Here is a 21,065-nt window from a genome sequence, read left to right as displayed (position 1 = left end):
CGCATATCTCTTTCATTATCATTGAGTTATAGCCCTTGTTCCACTAAAAGTTAACAGAAGAGGTGCATAATTCTTCCTTTATTATTGATTTATAGCCCTTGTCAACTGTAACTTAAGAGCAAAGGCGCATGACTCTTCCTGTATTGTTGAGTTATACCTCTTGTTCCACTGACACTTAACATCAGAGGCACATAACCCTTCCATTATTATTGAGTTATGGCCCTTGTTCCTCTTAAACTTAACAACATAACAAAACCAAACGAACGTTGGTGTTCGTACCGAGGCGCTCTTGTTAAGTCCTTTGTCTAGTGTTCCTTTGACTTCAAAAGTTGTACCATTTAATAACAATATTGATCAAGTTGTAATGTTCTTGCCTTGTCTCGTAAACTACCATTATTATTTTCTTATTATTCTTTTATTTTTCTTCAAAAACATTTTGTCTATTTCAGAACTATAAAAACTCATCGAATAAATTGATTAACACTTGGAACATTGATCGGTCTTTGCTGTTAAGCTATGTATCATGCAAGGATGATAACTCGTAAGCAATTAATTGCAAATTTACCTTGAATGGCCATGTTCTTTAATGCAATCTTTGTCCCGGCAATAACTAAAAAATGCTTAAAGCAATTATTAGAAACTTTGTCAATAGAAAAATATGAAGCTGGGCACCCAGCAATAATTATAACTCTAGTTCTTTCAGCGTTATCTTCATTTATGTTTTTTTCTATAATGTAAACTTTGCCATAGCTCTAACTCAAAAAAATTTTTTTACCCCCTTCTTGAAAAGTATCTCTCTTCGACTTAGTTCCGTTCAAAGGGAGACACCAGTTTTCGAAGGCGATTCTTAAGAAAATACATTTCTCGATATTATTTTTTTAAAACTAACTTGTTTCGAGATGCCATGAGCTGACAATCCCGAAAGTCACTATAAAATATGTTTGCCTTCTGCAATGTCGCGTCCCAGATTGTAAACGTTATGAGGTGAGGCGGTCATGGCATCTTATTTTAGGGTGTGAAATCCATGGCACATACGAATACTTCTTAAACTTAGACGCCAAACAGTACAAAACATACATTTATTTCAACACATCACATTATTTATACATCAATGAATGACATCAGTCATGCTCATCTACGTTAATTATCATCCGTCAATCCTAACCTTTTAATACACACCGTCAATGCTTACCTATTCAATATACTCCGTCAATGCTTCCCGTTCAATACACTCCGTCAATGCTTACATTTCAATACACACTGTCAATGCTTACCTTTAAATATACTCCGTCAATATTCCGCATTCAATACATTCCGTCAAAGCTTCCCTTTCAATTCAATACGGCAATGCTTACCTTTCAATACATTCCGGCAATAATTACTTTTAAATTCATCTCGTTAATGCTACTCTTTCAATAAACTTCGTAAATGCTTACCTTTCAATACAGTCCGTCAATGTTTCCCTTTCAATACACTTCGTAAATGCTTACTTTTCAATACATCCCGTCAATGCTTACCTTTCAGTACATCCCGTCAATGCTTACCTTTCAATATACTCCGTCAATATTTCCCATTCAATACATTCTGTCAATGCATTCCTATTAATACACTCCGTCAATGTCTACCTTTAAATACACTCCGTCAATGCCTACCTTTAAATACACTCCGTCAATGCCTACCTTTAAATACACTCCGCCAATGTCTACCTTTAAATACACTCCGCCAATGTCTACCTTTAAATACATTCCGCCAATGTCTACCTTTTAATACAATCCGCCGATGTCTACCTTTTAATACATTCCGTTAATGCCTTCCTTTTAATTCACCCTGTCATTGCCTACATTTATATACGCTCCGTTTATGCTAACCCTACAGCTCACTCCGTCAGTGCTTCTATTTTAATACACACCGTCAATGCCTACATTTAAATACGGACCGTTAATGCTAACCCTACAGCACACTCCGTCACTGCTTCTCTTTTAATACAATCCGTCAATGCTTACATTTAAATACACACCGTCAATGCTAACACTACAGCACACTCCGTCAGTGGTTCTCTTTTAATACACTCCGTCAATGCTTACATTTAAATACGCACCGTTAATGCTAACCCTACTGCACACTCCGTCAGTGTTTCTCTTTTAATACACTTCGTCAATGTTTACCTAACAATGCACTCCTTATCTGCCTATTTTTATTGCACTCCATCAATGTTTACCTTTTAATGCACTCCGTTAATTATTTCCTTTCAATACAATCCGTCAATGCTTTCATTTAAAAAACACTCCGTCAAATCTTTCATTTCAATACATTATGTTAATGCTTATATTTAATACACTGATTTCAATACACAAAACAAATTCAGTCAAATAGTATTTCAATGTCAAAGTTTAAAATAAAAATAAAAATACTACAAAAATTGAAAGTTCTTTGCCTAAAGTGATCTTCAAATCTGTTTATTTTGAAACGTATAATTTAATATTCGGAAAACAAATATTCGAAAATAGCGATCGTACCATACGTTGGTTTATATAATGCCGAGTAGTGGACAGTACATTATTATCAATTCAATATATTATCAATCGGAAACTAAAATAGAACATGAAAAAGTACATGTTTGTGAAAAAATGGCTTTAGAAAAGGTATAAGAACTTAACGTCATTGTGCTAGTTTTTAGCGATTTATAGCCATCAATTACCAAAGCGGTCTATAATGAGAAAATGTCGGAAATATCAAAAATCAATCATATTGTGATTATCACAAATAATAATTAAACTTAAAATGACCTTATTAAAGACCAAAAAAGCCTTAACTGAGCAATAAAGCTGTTATTCCTAAAACAATTGTTTTAATGTGTATTCGAAAAGGGCGAATGTTCAATCCGTGCGTTGAAATAATAGCAATTTAAAAAAAAAAATTAACTGAACATAATCCAATACTAAAACATGATAAGAAAACACACGTGTTAGTGAAATAATGACTTCACTTAAGGTCTAAGGTCTAAACATCATTTTGCTAGCTTTTAGCGATTCATAGCTGTCAAATAACATAGCTGTTTTGTTGTAGACAAGAGTTCCGGGTGTGTAGTACTGGCCATTCAGGTTCGCATAATATAAGCAATTATCGCGATATTTAGCGGCACAATTTCTGCCCCAACGGTCATTGTCATGGTCGAATGTGGTAAAGGCAGAACCGTTGTTGTCGGTATCAAACCCTGCATCAAACGAACGCACTGCAATGAAAAATTAATATGTTGATCAATGATGGTAATGTTAATTGTTTGAATAGAACCGAACACCAGTTTATTTCCACATAATAACATCACACATATATACCTCAATGGTTTCCATTTATTAACCTGAAGTTTCCATTTGTTACAATATTCCTTGAATATATTAATGTTCGCTTGCAGTTTTGCTGCTGAATTAGCAAAAATTACAATATCATTTTCATATCAGAGTAGAAAGAACTTTAACAGTCCTGTGTCGACTAATATGTACTGCAATTGTTAATTAGTAAAATAATAGTGACATTGCCAACTGCTACTTTAAATCAATATCATCATCCTGAGCGATCATAATCGGCACAATTACTGCTTAAATGGTCATTGCCATGGTCGAATGTTGAAAAGGCACAACTGTTCATGTAGATATTAAAGTGCCGAGAATTCGAAAGCATTGCAACTAAACAGTAATAAGAAATTATATTGATTAATTATACTGTTTGTAATTTGTCTAAATATGAACTATAATTATGTATGAGTATTGTGTTCTTCTTTGTTATGTCAATTTTGCAATGTCAGGTATGCCATATTAGTTTTTTTCTTTTCAATATTTTTTTTATTTTTTTTTTTATTTTGGATATTCAAGACATATTCATTAACAACAGTCAATATTATCAATAGCATTAAAAAAAACTAAATTTGGTATTATTCTCGTTGCTATATAATTTCATTTGTTGCTAGATTTAGTTTAGAACTCGTACTGATCTAAATCTCAACTTATAATGACAACAGTAAAACTTTTGTTACTTAAGCTTTTCGGTTCAATACACATCGCAACAATCGTATATTAGTTTTGATGCTTTTAATAACACTTTACTTAACGATGTCGGACCTCAATCACAAATGAATTCCTTGCATAAATGATAAGATTTACTTACCTCCGCTTTCTGACCGTATATTTCTAACATGTAGGGTATAATTAGACCCGGCTCCCACACTGAAGTCAGCGTATACGATATAGCCGGTGCTACCACTGCCACGTGTGATGTCAATTCTTAAATCATTTGATGTCCGGGAGCTCATCTCATTCATCAGTCTGAGGCCTACGAAACATATTTATTGGCATTAGATTTATTTGTTGTCAGTTTGCCTGAGTATTATTATAACTTATTGTCTTACTTTACGTTGTGGAATTGTTCTTATTTTATATAAACTAAGTGTTTATTTCACTGTTTTAAATTCGGCCTGCTTCAAACGTCAACGCAACGTCATTTCCGAAATCACTTTACGTCCACATACATTTTGTCACGCTTTACCAAAATCAGTCATATTAATTCCTTTTAGACATATAATAAACATAAATAAAGTTTGCCCCAGTGCAAGATTTCAATACATTTCACCACGTAAACACCAAAAGTAAGTATTTCACAAAGGGCTAAGCCACAAGTGTACAAAAGCTTTTGGTGCTCACGTGGTGCATAATATTAGGATCTTACACTGAAACAAACAAGCATCCTATATTTATTCAAGGCGGGAGATAAAAAACATTCCAATTAAATCTCATGAACCAATCTCCATTAAACCATAATACCGTGTATCGATACATTTTGATCACGCCACTCGTGAAATAAAGCTTCTGGTGCTCACTCAGTGGAATATATTATGCTGAAGCAAACACTTATCTTATATTTATTCAAAGCGCGAGGTGAACAAAATTCATTAAAATGTCATGAACGTTTCATAATTAAACCATAAAACCATGTATATATACATTTTGATCACTACGCTGACATACCCAACCAGAATTCTCCCTGTAGAGACCCAAACCCATTCTCGTACGAAGAGAAGTTGCGGTAGAAATCCTCTTTTCCATTCATGCGACGTTGAAACACCTACAAAGGTTAAATATGTAAAACCACGAGGCAATTTGACTGAGTGTTAAACTGTTTATAAAACCACGATCTTATCTTAATAGTGAATAATATATGCCTTGTAAACTTTGTAACAATATCATACAAACTCACCGTCCAACCGCCCTGATCGGTGTCCATATCACAGAACACACTCGCATTTTGGTTTGTTTTCCATGTTGTGATATGATAGACGCCAGAAGGCACTTTGCCAAGGTTCTGCTTTATTTCCGAACAGTCGGCAAAGGCTGAAAAATGAGAAGAAACATATCTTTAATATTTATACTACAGAAACACGCATTAAACAAAGCAAAAGTATATATTTGATTAAAACAGCCCAATACCAATAATGATAAATATAACACATGCAACACTTAAAGTTTAAGAATCATTATGACATTTAAAATGCACCGAAATACGAGATAATAAATACATGTAACAATACTGTGAAAAAAGCATAACTTTTTACAGCCAAACATTTTTGTCGAAAAATAGCTTTGAGCTAATGAGTTTGTTATCATATTACCGACTTCAAATAAAGATTCTTGCATTTTGCGCATTTTATTTTGTATCGTTTAGCCGTAGCACAGCATGTCATGTCGAATGTAACACAGCATGTAACACCTTAATCTTTTAAAAATAACATTTCTGTAAAAACGGATAAACAGGAAACCTAATGAAAGAGTACAAACCGGTTCAGTGTAGATAATGTTCTACTTTACAAGAACACCGCATATCAAACACAACGGCAAATAAAGCCAGCAAAGCCCAATATCACGAGCAAACACCAGATAACCAGCATCGCTCCCATATTACAAATAGGCCCCATATCTCAAGCGCGCCTCCTACCACCAACAAGGCTCAACATACCAGTAACGCAAGCACACTCTATATCAACTGCAACGCATCCATATCACAAGCAACAACCCCATTTTACCAGATACGGCCCCCATATAACTAACACGCCCTATATCACAAGCAACGCCACCTCATCACACGCACAGCCGATATCCGAGCAAAACCAATAACAATGAAAGCTCCACCGTTATCCCCAACAGCATCCTTATATCACAGGTAGAAACCCATATCACAAGAACGCACTATTCCATCAACAATGCCCTTACATCATGAAAACAAGCGAAATTTTACTAGCACGACATATGTCACAAGAACACCCGATATCGCCAGCAACGCCATCATTTCTCCAACTGCGCCCTCATATCATAAACACACCCAATACCATAAGCACTTCCTACAACGCCAACAGCGCCCTTATATCACAAGCAGGCCCTATACCATAAGCACTCCCTACAAAGCCAACAGCGCCCTTATATTACAAAAACGCGAAATATCACAAGAGCGCATTCACATCACAAGCACGGCTTCAGGTCACGCCCAATTACACAAGCACGCCAAATACCACAATAAAACACAATATCACAAACAAGCCCAATATCAAAACAAGCACGCCCAATATCACCACAAGCACGCCCAGTTTCCACAAATAAAGGAACGCCCAATATCACAAACAAGCCCTCACATCACAAGCACGCCAAATATTATATGCACGCCCAATATCACAGGCACTCCTAATAACACAAGTACGCACAATATCACAAGCACATACAATACACAAACACGCCTAATTACATAAGCCCGCACAATATCACAAGCACACACAATACGCAAGCACGCCTAATATAACAAGCCCGCACATTATAACAAGCACACTCAATACACCAGCAAGCCCAATATCACAAGCACGCCCCTAATTGCCAACAACTCCTCATATCACAAGATCGCCAAAGTCCACAGTCGAGCCCAATATCGCATACAGAACCATGATATCACAAGTACGCCCAATTCAACAAGCTCGCCTAATATTGCCTACATCACCCTCACATCACAAGCACACCTGATACTAAGAGCAAGTCCAATATTACATGCACGCCCAAAACCACTGACAAACCCAATATCACAGGCACTCCAAATATCTCCAGCAAACCAAGTACTACAAACAAAGTAATATCACAATCACATCCGGTATAACAAGCTCGCCCAATATAAAAACACACCAAAATAAAATTTCACAAGAACGCCAAAAAACCACAAGCACAGAAAATACCACAAGCACGCACATTTACACAAGCAGGCCTATTTACTAGAACGCCTTATATCACCTACAGCGCCCTAACATCACAAACACTCACAATTACACACGCTCCCATTTATCGCCTACCCACACAAACATGCCAAATATCACAAGCACTCAACACCACAAGCAGGCACAATATCACAAGTACGCCCTATATAGCCTACAGCGCCATCACATCACAAGCCCGCCCAATATCACAAGTACGCCCTTTATCGCCTACAGCGCCCTCACATCACATGCACGCCCAATTTCACAAGCACGCTCTATATCGCATATATCGCCTTTTCAACACAAGCATGCCAAATTACACAAGCACGCTTAATTCCACAAGTACGGCATATATCGCCTACAGAGCCCTCACATCACAAGCACGCCCAATTCCTGAAACACTCTCTATATCGCTTACAGCGCCCTCACATCACAAGCACGCCCAATATCACAAGTACGCCCTATATCGACTACAGCGCCTTCACTTCACATGCATGCTCAATTACTGAAACTCGCCCCATATCGCCTACAGCGCCCTCACATCACAAGCACGCCCAATTACTGAAACACGCTCTATATCGCCTACAGCGCCCTCTCATCACAAGCACACCCAATTAGTGAAACACGCTCTATATCGCACAACGCCCTCTCCTCACAAGCACGCCCAATTACTGTCACACGCACTATATCGCCTACAGCTCCCTCACATCACAAGCACACCCAATTACTGAAACACGCCCTATATCGCCTACAGCGCCCTCAGATCACAAGCACGTCCAATTACTGAAACACGATCAATATCGCCTACAGCACCCTTACATCACAAGCACGCCCAATATCACAAGTACGCCCTATATCGCCTTCAGCGCCCTCATATCACATGCATTCCCAATTCACATGCAAAACTCGCCCTATATCGTATACATCGCCCTTACAACATAAGCATGCCGAATATCACAAGCACACTTAATACCACAAGCACGCCAATATCACAAGAACGGCCTAGATCGCCTTCAGCGCCCTCAGATCACAAACATGCCGAATATCACAAGCACGCCCAATATCACAAGCTCGCCTATATCACTAGTAAGGCCTATATCGCCTACAGCGCCTGCATATAATAATAATAAGAAGGCTCAATACCACAAGCACGCTCTTAATTACAAGCACGCCTATATCACTAGCGAATAAACAATTCCCATGCGCTCTTCCAAATAACTTTATTTTGAAAAGGTATGCAATTGTTATCCGATTGTTTAGACATGAAGGCGTTAATTTATATATTAATAATATTTACGACGAATATGATGGGTTTCTCCTATTCATTTATCATATTTTATGTGTGACGCAAAAGCAACAACAACAAAAAAACGCGATTCAAAAGACCGAATGTATGCATTATCTCTGAACTGAAAAAAAAAACAGGCTAACTTTTTATTTTCGTAAATTTAAGGAAGCTGTTGGTTTATATTGTTTAGGTTACAGAATATTAAGTTAAACATCGGATGTAAATGCTGATAGGAGTAAAACGATAATAAGGTAGTTTGAAAAGTAGCATAAAATGAATACAATGAATTTGAAAACAATCAAAGGTTCTTTACCACGGAAAGCGAGGCTAGCATTAATGTGTAAGATGAATCAATGGGAAGATTATTTAATATATCGTTTGGATAATATCAAAATCAATACCAACCTCGGACTTCTATTTCGTCTCCGGAACAACTTGCTCGGCCGAAAGGGAACGGGTTGTTGCATATCCGTTCATGGAATTGTTTTCCGCTCTGACACCTGGAGCCACAAGTTGTCCACGTACCCCAGTCACCCCATTGTCCGTCCACTGTATCACAGAAGAGAATGATTAGGATAATATTATTCTTGTCATGATATAATGCACTCAAATAATAAACTCCTCCAGGAAAAAATGTAAGTGATCTCGCCAAAGGCATATGATGTGCGGACTTCTGACGGATCAAGTATATATTGTTGAAGATATGATATCTGCAGCATTTGTTTATAAAATGATAGATGATATTAAATGTTTCAATTATCGTATACATACAATAAAATATGACGCATATTGGAACATTATAAGGACTGGCCAAACATTCTGACTTGCCAGTCCTTATAATGCCCATGACCAGATGTTGTGTGTCATATTCATTGTATCATGCCAAACATTTTAGATAACCGGAAACATATTTTGAAAGCGCATTTGATTTATTTGATTGAATAACGTTGACTAGCGACAATATTTTTGCGTTATGACCTTTGTTTGCCGAGAGCAAAAGTTTAATGACGTCAGCGATCCATAGTATATACCTTTGGTGATTTCCTGCAAGACCCAGATTATTGTATGGACCACTGATGTCATATACTGGATTTTATTAAAATATAGTTATATATGTTCCGATCGACTTTGTTTGTACGAAGATAGGAACAAGTTTTGAATGGTTAACAACAAGGTCAATATTGATTGAAATAAATAGTCAATGTTCGCATAAGGTTCGTGTTTTATGCTTGTATATGAACGCAGGAGGGCACTTGAGTATAAAGATAGTAACAAATCAGACCGGGTTTAATGGGATTCCGCATGTTTGTTTAAAGCCGCGACTTCTTTCAAACGTTGATGTTCTCGCATAAACTACAAATATACCCATAGAGCGACTTGACATTAAAAACTTATTAAATTCATGACAAAATTTCACGAATACCGTTCCGATATTACTTGAAAATAGAACTATGATTGACTTCTTTGTTAAAAGTTGTATTCTCAATCAATTGAGGAGTTAAATTAAAAAAAAAAACATCAAACAAACGGCATGACTCCGGGCACCAGGTCCATGGGTATTTGGAATGATTGAATGAGGAAAAGAGTGTCATAACATATCGGAGATTACAATGTAAATATTAACCTGGAAGCATTTGTTCGACTGAAGATACTCATCCAACTAGATTGTTAACATCCGCCCTGTTCGAATCACTAAACGACTTGTAACTTTGCAAACTTCCTTCAGTTGAGCTCATTCTTAAGTTAAGGGATACAATTCTGTTTTGCTGATCTGTGATTCGCAAGTTCACTTCCCTTTGCACTGTTTCTAAATTCTCGTTGAGGGTCTTATTTAGATTAAATGTTGTATTCTTTAAGTCAACCTTGAATGCAACTATTGCTTTGTCAAGTGATTCTTGTGCGTCACTTAAATTACCTTTTATCTGTTCCCGCACATCACTGATAAACTCTCCTAAATCATCTGACTGTCTTTCAAACTTATATTCCTGTGCTTGGGTCTGATTTGACAATCGTTCTTCAAAACTGGTTTGTACATTTTGAAACTCGTCATCTATTTCCTTTATATGGTTTTTAATTTCAGTTTTCAAAGTCATTAAAGCCACCTTTTCTCGCTTCATGGCTGTACTTATTGCACGGTATTGAGACTTCATCATTTTCGTCACGGTGTTAGAAATTGTTGATTCTATACTCTAGTTTGGGTTTGTAGTCATTCGGTGTTTCTGAATTACGTTTTAAACCTTCTGCTAACTGCGTCTGTAAGTCTGTCAGCGTGTTTTTAACTTGTATTTCCATATTGTCCATTCTGTTATCAAGCGTGTTTACGTCGTTAACGGTCTTCATTAATTCGGTCTCTAAATTATCAAACTTTGTATCAAGCGTTAACACTTTGGACAATATTTGTATCAACACATCATTGGCATTTGCACTCTTGTCAAATACCACTGCGTAAATAGTTAGCAGCACAAATAACATATTTCCCTTGTACAGAGCCATGGTGAACCCTTCTGGTAAAATATGAACTGAAATCACAAAACAGGCAAACTGAAATATGGACAGATTTCAAAATTAGCCGCGACAAGCAATAAAGCCTGGTAAATGTTTATGTCGACTTTCCATGCAATAACGAGGACGAAAAAAAGACAAAAAACATGGAAATGGTAATCAAGCAAAGCAATACAACATGTCTCCTTTCTGTTTTTGCAGCTCTATATTTATATATAATGAGAAGTTAAGAAGCATGCTTGAAGCAATCTTGATTATGCGTGCCAATCTAATTGCTCTCATTATGTTTCGTAAGTGTACAGCTGTGGAACACTTGAATCACTTGATGGTTGGTTAGCTGCTGTTTCATGATAAACTCATACGTATACTTGAAATATGAAATGACTTGTCTATGAAACAGGTTTATCCCTAGATCACAGTATGATGCTGAAGCGATTTGCAAACCGTGGAAGTGCTTCATGCGAAATAGATTTTTACATTTTAGCGTGTTGGTATTCTCCTCCAGGAACGTAGCAGTTTGTTTTGTCCTCTGTTGTGTTAAGACATTGTCGTATTTTCTGGTTTGCTGTTATGATCATGTTTGTTGTAAAAGTTGTTTTTGCAAGCACCAGATGCCAATTTGTTTATTGTTTTATTGTGTGTTTATTTGCAAAAGCTTGAAACTATCGTGTTTTTTGTTTTATAGTGAAATTATCGTGTTTATGGTGGCATGTTCTAAAATGTGGCCTGGCCATGGCCAGTCCAAGTCAGATTTTATACATAAGAAGAGTACAAGCTCTGAATATTCTCGAGCACATTGATATATCTTTATTTAGAAATTAAACTGCATAATTTATTAATATATATATTTTGTTTAGTTTTATTTAGATAAAAATATAGTTACATTAAATGCATAATTAATTAATTTACTTACTCAAAATCAGGTTTGTTTATTAAACTATGCATACAGTTTTGAACAACTTCAACTCATGAAGTGTAAGATAGAATTTCTACATTTTAAATAAAAACAAAACATAAAAATCATCACAAATAAAATAATTAAGGATGTAAAAATAAAATATCTATGTATGCAAAACTTGAATTTGAACACATTGATTTTAAGATTCGATTTGTAAACCCACTTCTTTGCCCTTTGATAAAAAAATATCCGATAAGTGTTCATCGATGTTCCAATGCATTCAATTAAACTTCTTTGTATATAAATAAAACTCATTACATTAAACCTGCAGTTTTATTTTCAAATAAATGGATATCATTATGTTCCAGAGAATTCAGTGCTTGTACTCTCAAAATGTATATACTATGGCCCTTCCTGGCCTGACCAGGCTTAGCCCAACACAAAATGCTGAGTTAGCAGGCCAGGCCAATATTTAGAACATGCCGTTTATTGGTAACGTTTTAATTTGTTTGCCATGATCTTAAACATCGGATTTATTGTTTCAACGTGTGTTTTATTTGCAGATATCTTTCACCACAGTGTTTATGTTTTATAGTGTATTTGTTTGCAGTAACAGTTCGTCATCCTGTAAGTTGCTTAAGTGTTGATTATTTGGCATCGTAAACGATCGTGTTAATCGTTAGGATAATCCTGGATGAGTTCACTTGTTTTCAAACCCGTAGATTGAATCTTTCATCATGGTCTTGATTAAAACTTGTCAATTTAAACTTCAATAAACCTTTTAATGAAATCTATTTGGCGTCATAAACATATGCAAGAATAATTAATCACAACCCGGCAAAGCAGTATTATACATATGATCTACGATTAAACCTTAACTGGAATAGCTACATGTAATTATAATGTGAGATACATCTCTCAGGGATGGTGATTTAAATCTGAAATAGTTCTTTCAGGTGCATTTTTTTTCGTAAAAAATAAAATTTAAACAATTTTAGAGAGGGCGCCTGCCGCGTATATCCCCGTCCAAATCCGCAAATGCATATCCAAATAAATATTCCGGTCCGAAATTGCATCCGATTGTAATAAACGGTCAAAGATTGTGCAAGAAATCAGTTCCAGAATTACAACGCTAAGTAAATAATTTAAAACTAATTCGCAATCGGATTTATTGAATTGTTAAGATTTACTATAGGAAGAGTGGTATAAAATCTAATAAAAATCTAATAGATAAAGACTTTAATACTTACATTTACAAAGAAACAATTCCTTTTCCAAACTATAAGATTTCACTAAACAAATCTTATTCTAACACTCAGTAAAATATATTAACTTAGTAATCAGGGGAAATATGTTTGAAGAGTGTTCAGCGGTTCAGCTATATATTTTCTGTATATCTGAAGGCTGTGCAAAAATTAAACTCGGTCAAAATAACAAGCTGCAACGAATGAATTACACCTAGTCAAAGGAACCAGTCTAAAAGCGTTGAGTTGGAATGAATGACTTACACAGATATTGAAATCGTCTGATTTATGGGCTGATGCACATGAAGAAAACGTTTGAACATGATTACTGCGGCGTAAATATATACGTTATTGTTCTGATTATTATTTCTCAAAGATCAAGTTGATAATTGATCTGTATAAATACTAGAATATATGTTTTTCAAACGCTATGCTCAATGGATATTTTTCTTTGACAAGTTTTATTCTTCTGACGATGTGCAGAAAAGTGTACTTAAACCGTGTTGCTGTTTGCGTGAGAACTGGTTTTAAGACGCATGAAAGACGCGTGCTTATTTTGTGTCGACATTGCATCCAAAATAGTTCTTTTTCTATGATGCATAATGTTGTATGTTTTATTTTGTTGATTTGTTGTTGGCTTTAAGGATTTCAAGGCTACAAACAATAAACACGTTCTGACAATTTTTGAGTAGGTGTAGTTTGTCTGGAATTTTCTCTCTTGAGAATAAAGTACGTAAATTTGAAATGTGCTTATCTGCGTGAACATATAGATGACGATGCTTGTGACAAGAACCAGGTGTTTGTTGTACTTTGGTAATAGTAGTTGTCTTATTAATGTAACAATAAAACAAACAAGGTTCATGTCCAATACTGAAATATATTCAGCAGAATTAGGTCTAATAGCAAACATGACGTCAGCGGGATATACAAAGTCATAGTGTCACGCAACTAGAAATAAAATAGCGGCACCTGTGATGTTATGTGTTGTTAAGGTCATTTATTTAATGTATTTTGTACGAATTACTGACTATAACTTTTTCATTACCCGTTTCTTGTTGTCGCGGTTTTAACAAAAGGGCCTTTTTCGGGTTCTCGTAGTTTTAATATAAGAAAAATTTACAGTGCCGCAGTTTTGCTATAAGGTATTTTTCTGGTTGTTGCAGTTTTAATATCATACCTTTTTCTGGTTACCGCGTGTTCGAAGTATGTTGAATAGTGTGCTATTTGTTATATGTTATATGCGTAAAGGAATGAAATGATCCATACGCACATCTCAAAAAATGAAATAAAGTGTTAATTAAAACTGTACCGGCAAGATTACACGTAACGGTTTGCTTTCTTCCAGCTTTCATTTTAAATGTATTTTAGAACATAATTTGGTTATTATGTCACCTGTTTTTTAATATATAATCTTGACAATAACTAGTCATATGCAATATGGTGGGTAATACATTTCACGTGTTCATGTACTGCAGTACTGGAGACATACGTGAATGTTTTCCGGCGTCATCGTCGTCTGGCAGGAAGACAATTGATACATATTTATTAAACTAGTTTAATGAGTTAGCAATCAGCTATACACGAATTTTAACCGTGTCGGGCTCGAACCTTCAATCTCCTGCCTCATGGGCGGAAGTCCAGACCAATAGGAGATAAAAATGTTTACGTTATTTGAACTTATAATCACAAATGTATACCTGGAATGAGAAGCATCACATAAAACACATAAATGTCATGAGATATATAGAAATATATAATTTATGTTTGTGGAGACCAACCCATCAACTACGTTGTCTTTTTTATTACTTTTAATTCATTAAAAGTCCATAAAGATAATCGCAAGTTTATGCCATATAAAACAAACATTTCTTAATCAATACCACTTGTTGAAATTGGCCTCTTTCTGAAAACATCGCTACTGCTAAATTCCATAGATGTTTCTTGTAATAGATATTTGAATAAATACATTAAAGTGAACCCTTGATAATATTATATTTGAAACTGTAAATTTATTAAACATTGCAATTCACCAATTCTTTTTTACCATTAGCTTTGGCGTCGCAGTTGGTCGAATACATCAGGCCATTACGTGAAAGCTTTTTAAAAATCAGCGATAATAATAACATATAAAACAATATAAACCGCATGGAGAAGCCAACCAGTATTATAAACTATAAGCAATAACAATAAATTTGGTTAAAGCAAAGGAAAAGCTCAAATTATGCGTCCGTTACTTGATTAAATGTACAATTGTATGAAATGGATTACCGGTCTTTTAAGCAATCGAATTCGATCGTGTGTAACTGTAAAAATATGTTTTACAATATATTACATCGGGCTAACGTTTCGAAAGTCACATTAGGAACTCATTCTTAATATCGCCAGCCAACGCGATCTCCTTCGATGACTGTTCACATAATTCGTCTTTTAACCTTCATGCGCATTGTTTTTTGTTAACGTTTATTATCGAATTAACACCGTACACAAGGTAATTTCAAGCTTGGATTTGAAAAGTTAAGGAGCAATAAAACATTTCTGACAATGATTTACGTAGATTTCGCTTCCAATGTCATTTCTTAAACATCTGAGCGATATTAGATTGACAAAGACTTTCCACACAAAGTATAACCAGGCGATGAACACACCTATTAAAACTCGTTTGCTGATGCATTTCCATCAGTTATATGATGCCGTTTGAGTTGAAACGATGAAGTTATTTTGTTGCTTTTCATCACATTATGTATCTTCATTTACACCGATATATAAAGATTGAGGTCAAACGCCGATTCATAAGGTTTGTTATCCTTGGTATAGTCATGCGAAATTAAAACATATTTATGGGAAGAGCAAAGACATTCATTTCTGAACGAGCATTATGTGTAAGAGCATAATATGAAAGTTGTTTGTAGCTTTGACCTTTAATGACTTTTTTAACAAGACACTCTGTTGCGCATACAGCCACTATTTAACTCCATTGCAAGGATTTACAGAACGTTCTTGCGATGAAATCAAACTAGCAAAAAGAATCTGAGTTATGTCGCACAATCACTGAACATCAAAGTAAATCTGATCATCAGTCGTTTTTCAAGATGAGATTAAGATTGTGTATTATATGATAATTGTTGGTTTCAAGGTATTACTTAACTTCTAAGCTTCTTACAACATTACGATAAGTTTTTAAGAATAAATAGCAAACACCTGAAAGCATGTTAGATTGTGTGGGAAAATGATATTTTCATAATAAAAGCAACCGCACAGTCATTGTATTTTATTCTACGGATTGTCATTATGATATAAATTTAGACAGAAAGTTTGTCAGTGAAGTCTCCAAATATAAAGAAAAAAAATAGTATGAGATGTATTTTTTACATTTAATGAATCTTACAGTTGGGAGCAGCAGCATAAGCCTCATATTTGATGTAATTGACATATGTTTGTTTTTGCAATTACTTGTTCGTGCCGACGTGATGCCGTTCTTCAACATTATAATTAAAACCTTAGGTGAAATGGTTAACGTTACGTTAACCGCTATGTATTGTATGACAAAATGACATAAGTACTTCAATTCTCTACAATACCGTGTGTTCACAGCATTACGTTACTATATTTTACTGACAGTAACAAAATGATAAATTAAGCAAAATTTTAATTCCTAATATTATGATATTGTGCCGTACGAAGCTTGATAAGATGATCCTATTGTGTATCAACACTTGACATTCCAATGGCACGTTCATATTCATCGAAATTGGCAATTGTCCTACCCATTAAGGTATGTTAAAAACGTAGTCGTTCTAACACTATTTATATATTCCAATAACCTAAGAATTAACCCAAATCTAATTAAGACAGTCACATTATAATTCAATCTTACTATTCATCGATGGTCAGTAATTTAATAGATATCAAATACATTTTTCTGTGATCGCATCGTAACCGCATCACAGAAAAATGTATTCATACGCGCTGTCAAAAAATGTCAACAAACATTAGAAACGATGTTTCCAAAGAAAAATCATGTCGGTGTAAACAAAGTTAAGTTCAAACGAAGAAACGAATGATGAAGAAGGCTGGTGCTTAACAAAAACCTCCCTGATCACAGCGCCCGAAAATACCTCGTCCAGAAATTGAATGATAACAATGTTCTTGCGAACCAGATTATTTATGCAAACATCGGTTCACATAAACATTGCATCTATAAACAACTTTTGCCACATAAGTCCAAATCAACACAAGGAAATTGTCCAGCATCCTGTACTCATGTCAAAATACCCATCCACTTCCTTATTCAAGGCAGTTTGCCAGCAATGGTCACATAAGTTCATACACTGTCAAAATCACTGATTGCACATCAAATCCCACTTTTTCTGGTGGATTTAACAACATTCATGGTGGTAATGTCCTTGTGCACATCCATCAAAATCCATGCTGTAATAGACCAGCTACAAAGCCAATTCGCACTATTGGAAACGACTGTGACGCTGACTTATGTTCTTTTGAAACTTCAACCGCCAAATGACATGTACACACTCGCGTGATTAATAATGACGTCACGCAGTTATGACATCGCTCGTTTGTTTATGTGCTTGATTTAAATGGATTGAAATATGTATTTTTGTTGTTTTTAAGTAAATCCTTTGAAAATCCTTTGATAATTGAGACCTGATCTATGTTTTTTTTATTGTTAATGTCGGGCTATTTACATTTTTGCGGATGAAGCATCCTTATAACACATAATGTCAATACTTCGCACTACGACACCATAAATGTATTGAAGAAACTGTGACCTAGATTTCGACCGTAAATGAATAAATAAATAAATAGAATAATAAATTCGTGTTTATTTTGTATCAAAGTTATTAAACTCGTCATTTAAAATCGATGAGCACCTTTTGGATCCTACGGAATAGCGCTCTGTCTACAAAACACGCTCAAGCAGTACGCATGATTGCCTGATCACGGGACCACTTGACAAAGACCACCAACATGACATTTGATTTAATCAGAGAGATCTTCCTTTGTCATTCATTGACAGAAAATTCGCCTTAAAGTGTAATTAAGTGATTCAAGATTTCTCTCGCAGCTTTAATTGACTCTTGATTCAATTTGACACTATGCCAAATTGAAATAAAGCATGATATTTTTTTACATCAGTTAAACACGCAATGTTTGAATACTGTAAATAGTGACTGTTATTGAAATAAGAAATACGAAAAGACCATTGAAATGAGCCGAACTGATGTACCAACCGTAATTAATATTTAAAGAAGGTATATTGGAGAAACACTTAGATTGGTCAGTCGGATGAAAGGTCGGTTGGCTTTTTGCTAATTCGCTGCCAACTACCTCCACAATTGGAACCTTGAATACATGGTTATCATAACATGTGATGGTGCTTTAAATATTTTCATTAGTAGCGGCCAATTATCTTAAGGGCCATAACCATATTTTAAGTCTAAATGTTCACTCCAGTTGTCTTTGAAATGGCATTCCGCTTCTTAACGCTCAGTTGCAATATTATCGACAGTCATTAAAAGTATGGAATATGAATATTCTTCTTAAAAAAATGTGTGGGTATTCCCAATTTAACAAATGTGCGATGTTTGTTACAAAGTATTTAAGTTGTATTCCAGCTTAGAATGTTGTGACTTTATCATGCACTGCTTTGATATCATGATTATAGCTCATTTATCTTGCAAACGCCGTGAATTGTCTCAAGTGTTTCCATGTAACTGCTTTGTGCATTATTACATCAATGAAAAAAGGATAAAATCAAGTGCAAGAAGGATTTCAATCCTATGAGCCTCCTTGTATTGGCTATAACAATTACGTACGATTTAAAAGACTATGCAAGGTTGTGAATGTCTGCAATCGCTAAAAAATATTTCAAATGTTGGTGAAATACACGTTTCAGCATACAAATTTGAAGGCAGTTGTAATGGCAGCATGTAACCTGAAATGCTTTTGTAAAACTATTTAACATTAATTGGTAGCGTCAAATATCTTTGTATGGTTATTGATTTGTTAATGCTTTATTTTTGTGTTTGGAAACCAAAGACAACCATTAAATATAGTAAAGTTAGCTAGACGTTTTTAATTGCACCCTGAAAATATCAGTTCTGGCGGCAACTGCAATATAGAATTATTGGTTTATCAAGTAATGCAAATATGATGTGCATTCAGCGCAGATACAGGCTGGATTTTAGTATTAATGCACTGTTAAAGCATCAATATATACACATTATTATTCAGGTAATTGCTATCAACATGCAATTTGACTTCGTTTAAGCATTATTTATTTCATGAAAATACATTGAAAGGATAGAGGATATAGCTGAATTGATCTTGATGCTACAAAAATAAATGATTGTGCCCTATTCCTTAAATTTGAACTATGATCTCAGTTTCAAAAGTCTAACGTACTTCCGATACATATGGCAATGTTTTTTTTAGCTCGTCAGTTTGAAAAACAAATGTCAACGTATTTGCATGAAATTGGTGTCATCGTCGTCGTCCTCGACGTTGCTCAATACCATAAACATTGGCATGAAACTTGTAACGTATGTTCGAGGCAATAACACGAACATGTCGAGGCGCATAACTTTTCCTTTCTTATTGAGCTATTCCCCTTGTTTCACTGAAACTGAACATAAGAGGCGCATTACTATTCCTTTATTGTTGAGTTATACTACTTGTTCAACAGAACTAAACATTCTAGGCGCATAACTCTTTCTTTACTGTTGGGCTTTGCCCCTTGTTCCACTGAAACTTAACATAAGAGGTGCATAACTCGTCATTTATTGTTGAGGTTTACCGCTTGTTCCACTGAAACTTAACATCAGAGGAGCATTACTCTTCCTTTTATTGTTGAGTTGTATAGCTTCTTTTACTAAAACATAAAAAGAGAAGCTCAAACTCTCTGTTTATTATTGAGTAATACCCCTTGTTCCACTGAAAATTTACATCACAGGCGCATAACTCTTCCTTTATTGTTGAGTAATATCTCTTGTTCCACTGAAACTTAACATCAGAGGCCCATAACTCTTCATTGATATTTGAGATATACCGCTTGTTCGACTTAAACGTAATATCAGACGCGCATAACTCTTCCTTGTTGAGTTATACCCCTTGTTCCTCTGAAACTATTTATATATATATATATATATGAGTTATGTCCCTTGTGTCAATGAAATGTTACAACATAAAACAAACGAACGTTGGTGTGCGTTCCGCGGCGCTCTTGTTAAGTTCCTTTGACTTTAAAAGTTGTACCATTTAACAAGATATTAATCAAGTTATATTGCACTTGGCTTGTGACTTAAGCTACCTTTATTTTGTTCTTATTATTCTTTTATTTCTCTTCAACAACATTTTGTCTGTAGCAGAACAAATTTGTCCAGGCAATTACTTAATAAATGCTTTAAGCAATTTATTGCACTTTTGCTCATAAACTAATATGAAGTTGGGCACCCAGCAAATTATAACCCAAGGGCTCTCTTTGGCGTTATCTTCATTTGTGTTGTTTCTATAATGTAAACTTTGCCATGACACTTACTCAAAAAATACTTCAGGAATGTAAGAAATATTTTACCCCCTACTTGAAAAGTATCTCGCTTCGACTTAGCTCCCGCTTATAGGGAGACATCAGTTTTCGAAGGCGGTTCTTTAAAAATTACATTTTTTTAAATTAACTTGTGTCTGAGATGCCAAGAGTTGTCAATCCTAAAAGTCACTATAACATATGTTCACCTTCTTTGATGAAGCGTCCCAGATCGTAACTTTTATGAGGTGAGACAGCCATGGCTTGCTATTCTAATGTATTCTCCATGATGCATACAAATACCCCTTAAACTGATA

The 21,065-nt window shown here is 35.2% G+C and overlaps 2 protein-coding genes across 2 annotated transcripts in view; both read right to left on the bottom strand.

Moving 5' to 3' along the window:
* Positions 1-21,065, bottom strand: part of LOC128221523 (ficolin-2-like) — a 107,708-nt gene that overhangs the window by 47,827 nt on the left and 38,816 nt on the right. The window lies entirely within an intron of this gene.
* On the bottom strand, positions 1,066-8,927 carry LOC128221954 (ficolin-2-like). Its single transcript, XM_052930672.1, has 4 exons — positions 5,248-8,927; positions 5,019-5,115; positions 4,162-4,326; positions 1,066-3,232 (listed from the first exon to the last, which is right to left on the bottom strand). Exons 1-4 carry the CDS (start codon positions 5,272-5,274, stop codon positions 2,994-2,996), a joined length of 528 nt encoding a protein of 175 aa, XP_052786632.1. The 5' UTR covers positions 5,275-8,927; the 3' UTR covers positions 1,066-2,993.

Source organism: Mya arenaria, chromosome 16 (genome assembly GCF_026914265.1).
Source record: "Mya arenaria isolate MELC-2E11 chromosome 16, ASM2691426v1".
Classification (NCBI taxonomy): domain Eukaryota; kingdom Metazoa; phylum Mollusca; class Bivalvia; order Myida; family Myidae; genus Mya; species Mya arenaria.
This window is presented reverse-complemented; position numbering and strand designations above follow the sequence as displayed.

What these genes read in the sequence shown, in the direction of transcription:
- LOC128221954 (XM_052930672.1), bottom strand. Translation starts at nt 5,274, where the DNA reads ATGGACACCGATCAGGGCGGTTGGACG. An exon ending in ACAGGGAGAATTCTGGTTGG is followed by an intron (nt 4,327 to 5,018) that starts GTATGTCAGCGT and finishes TATGTTTCGTAG; the next exon opens with GCCTCAGACTGATGAATGAG. An exon ending in TATACGGTCAGAAAGCGGAG is followed by an intron (nt 3,233 to 4,161) that starts GTAAGTAAATCT and finishes TTTTCATTGCAG; the next exon opens with TGCGTTCGTTTGATGCAGGG.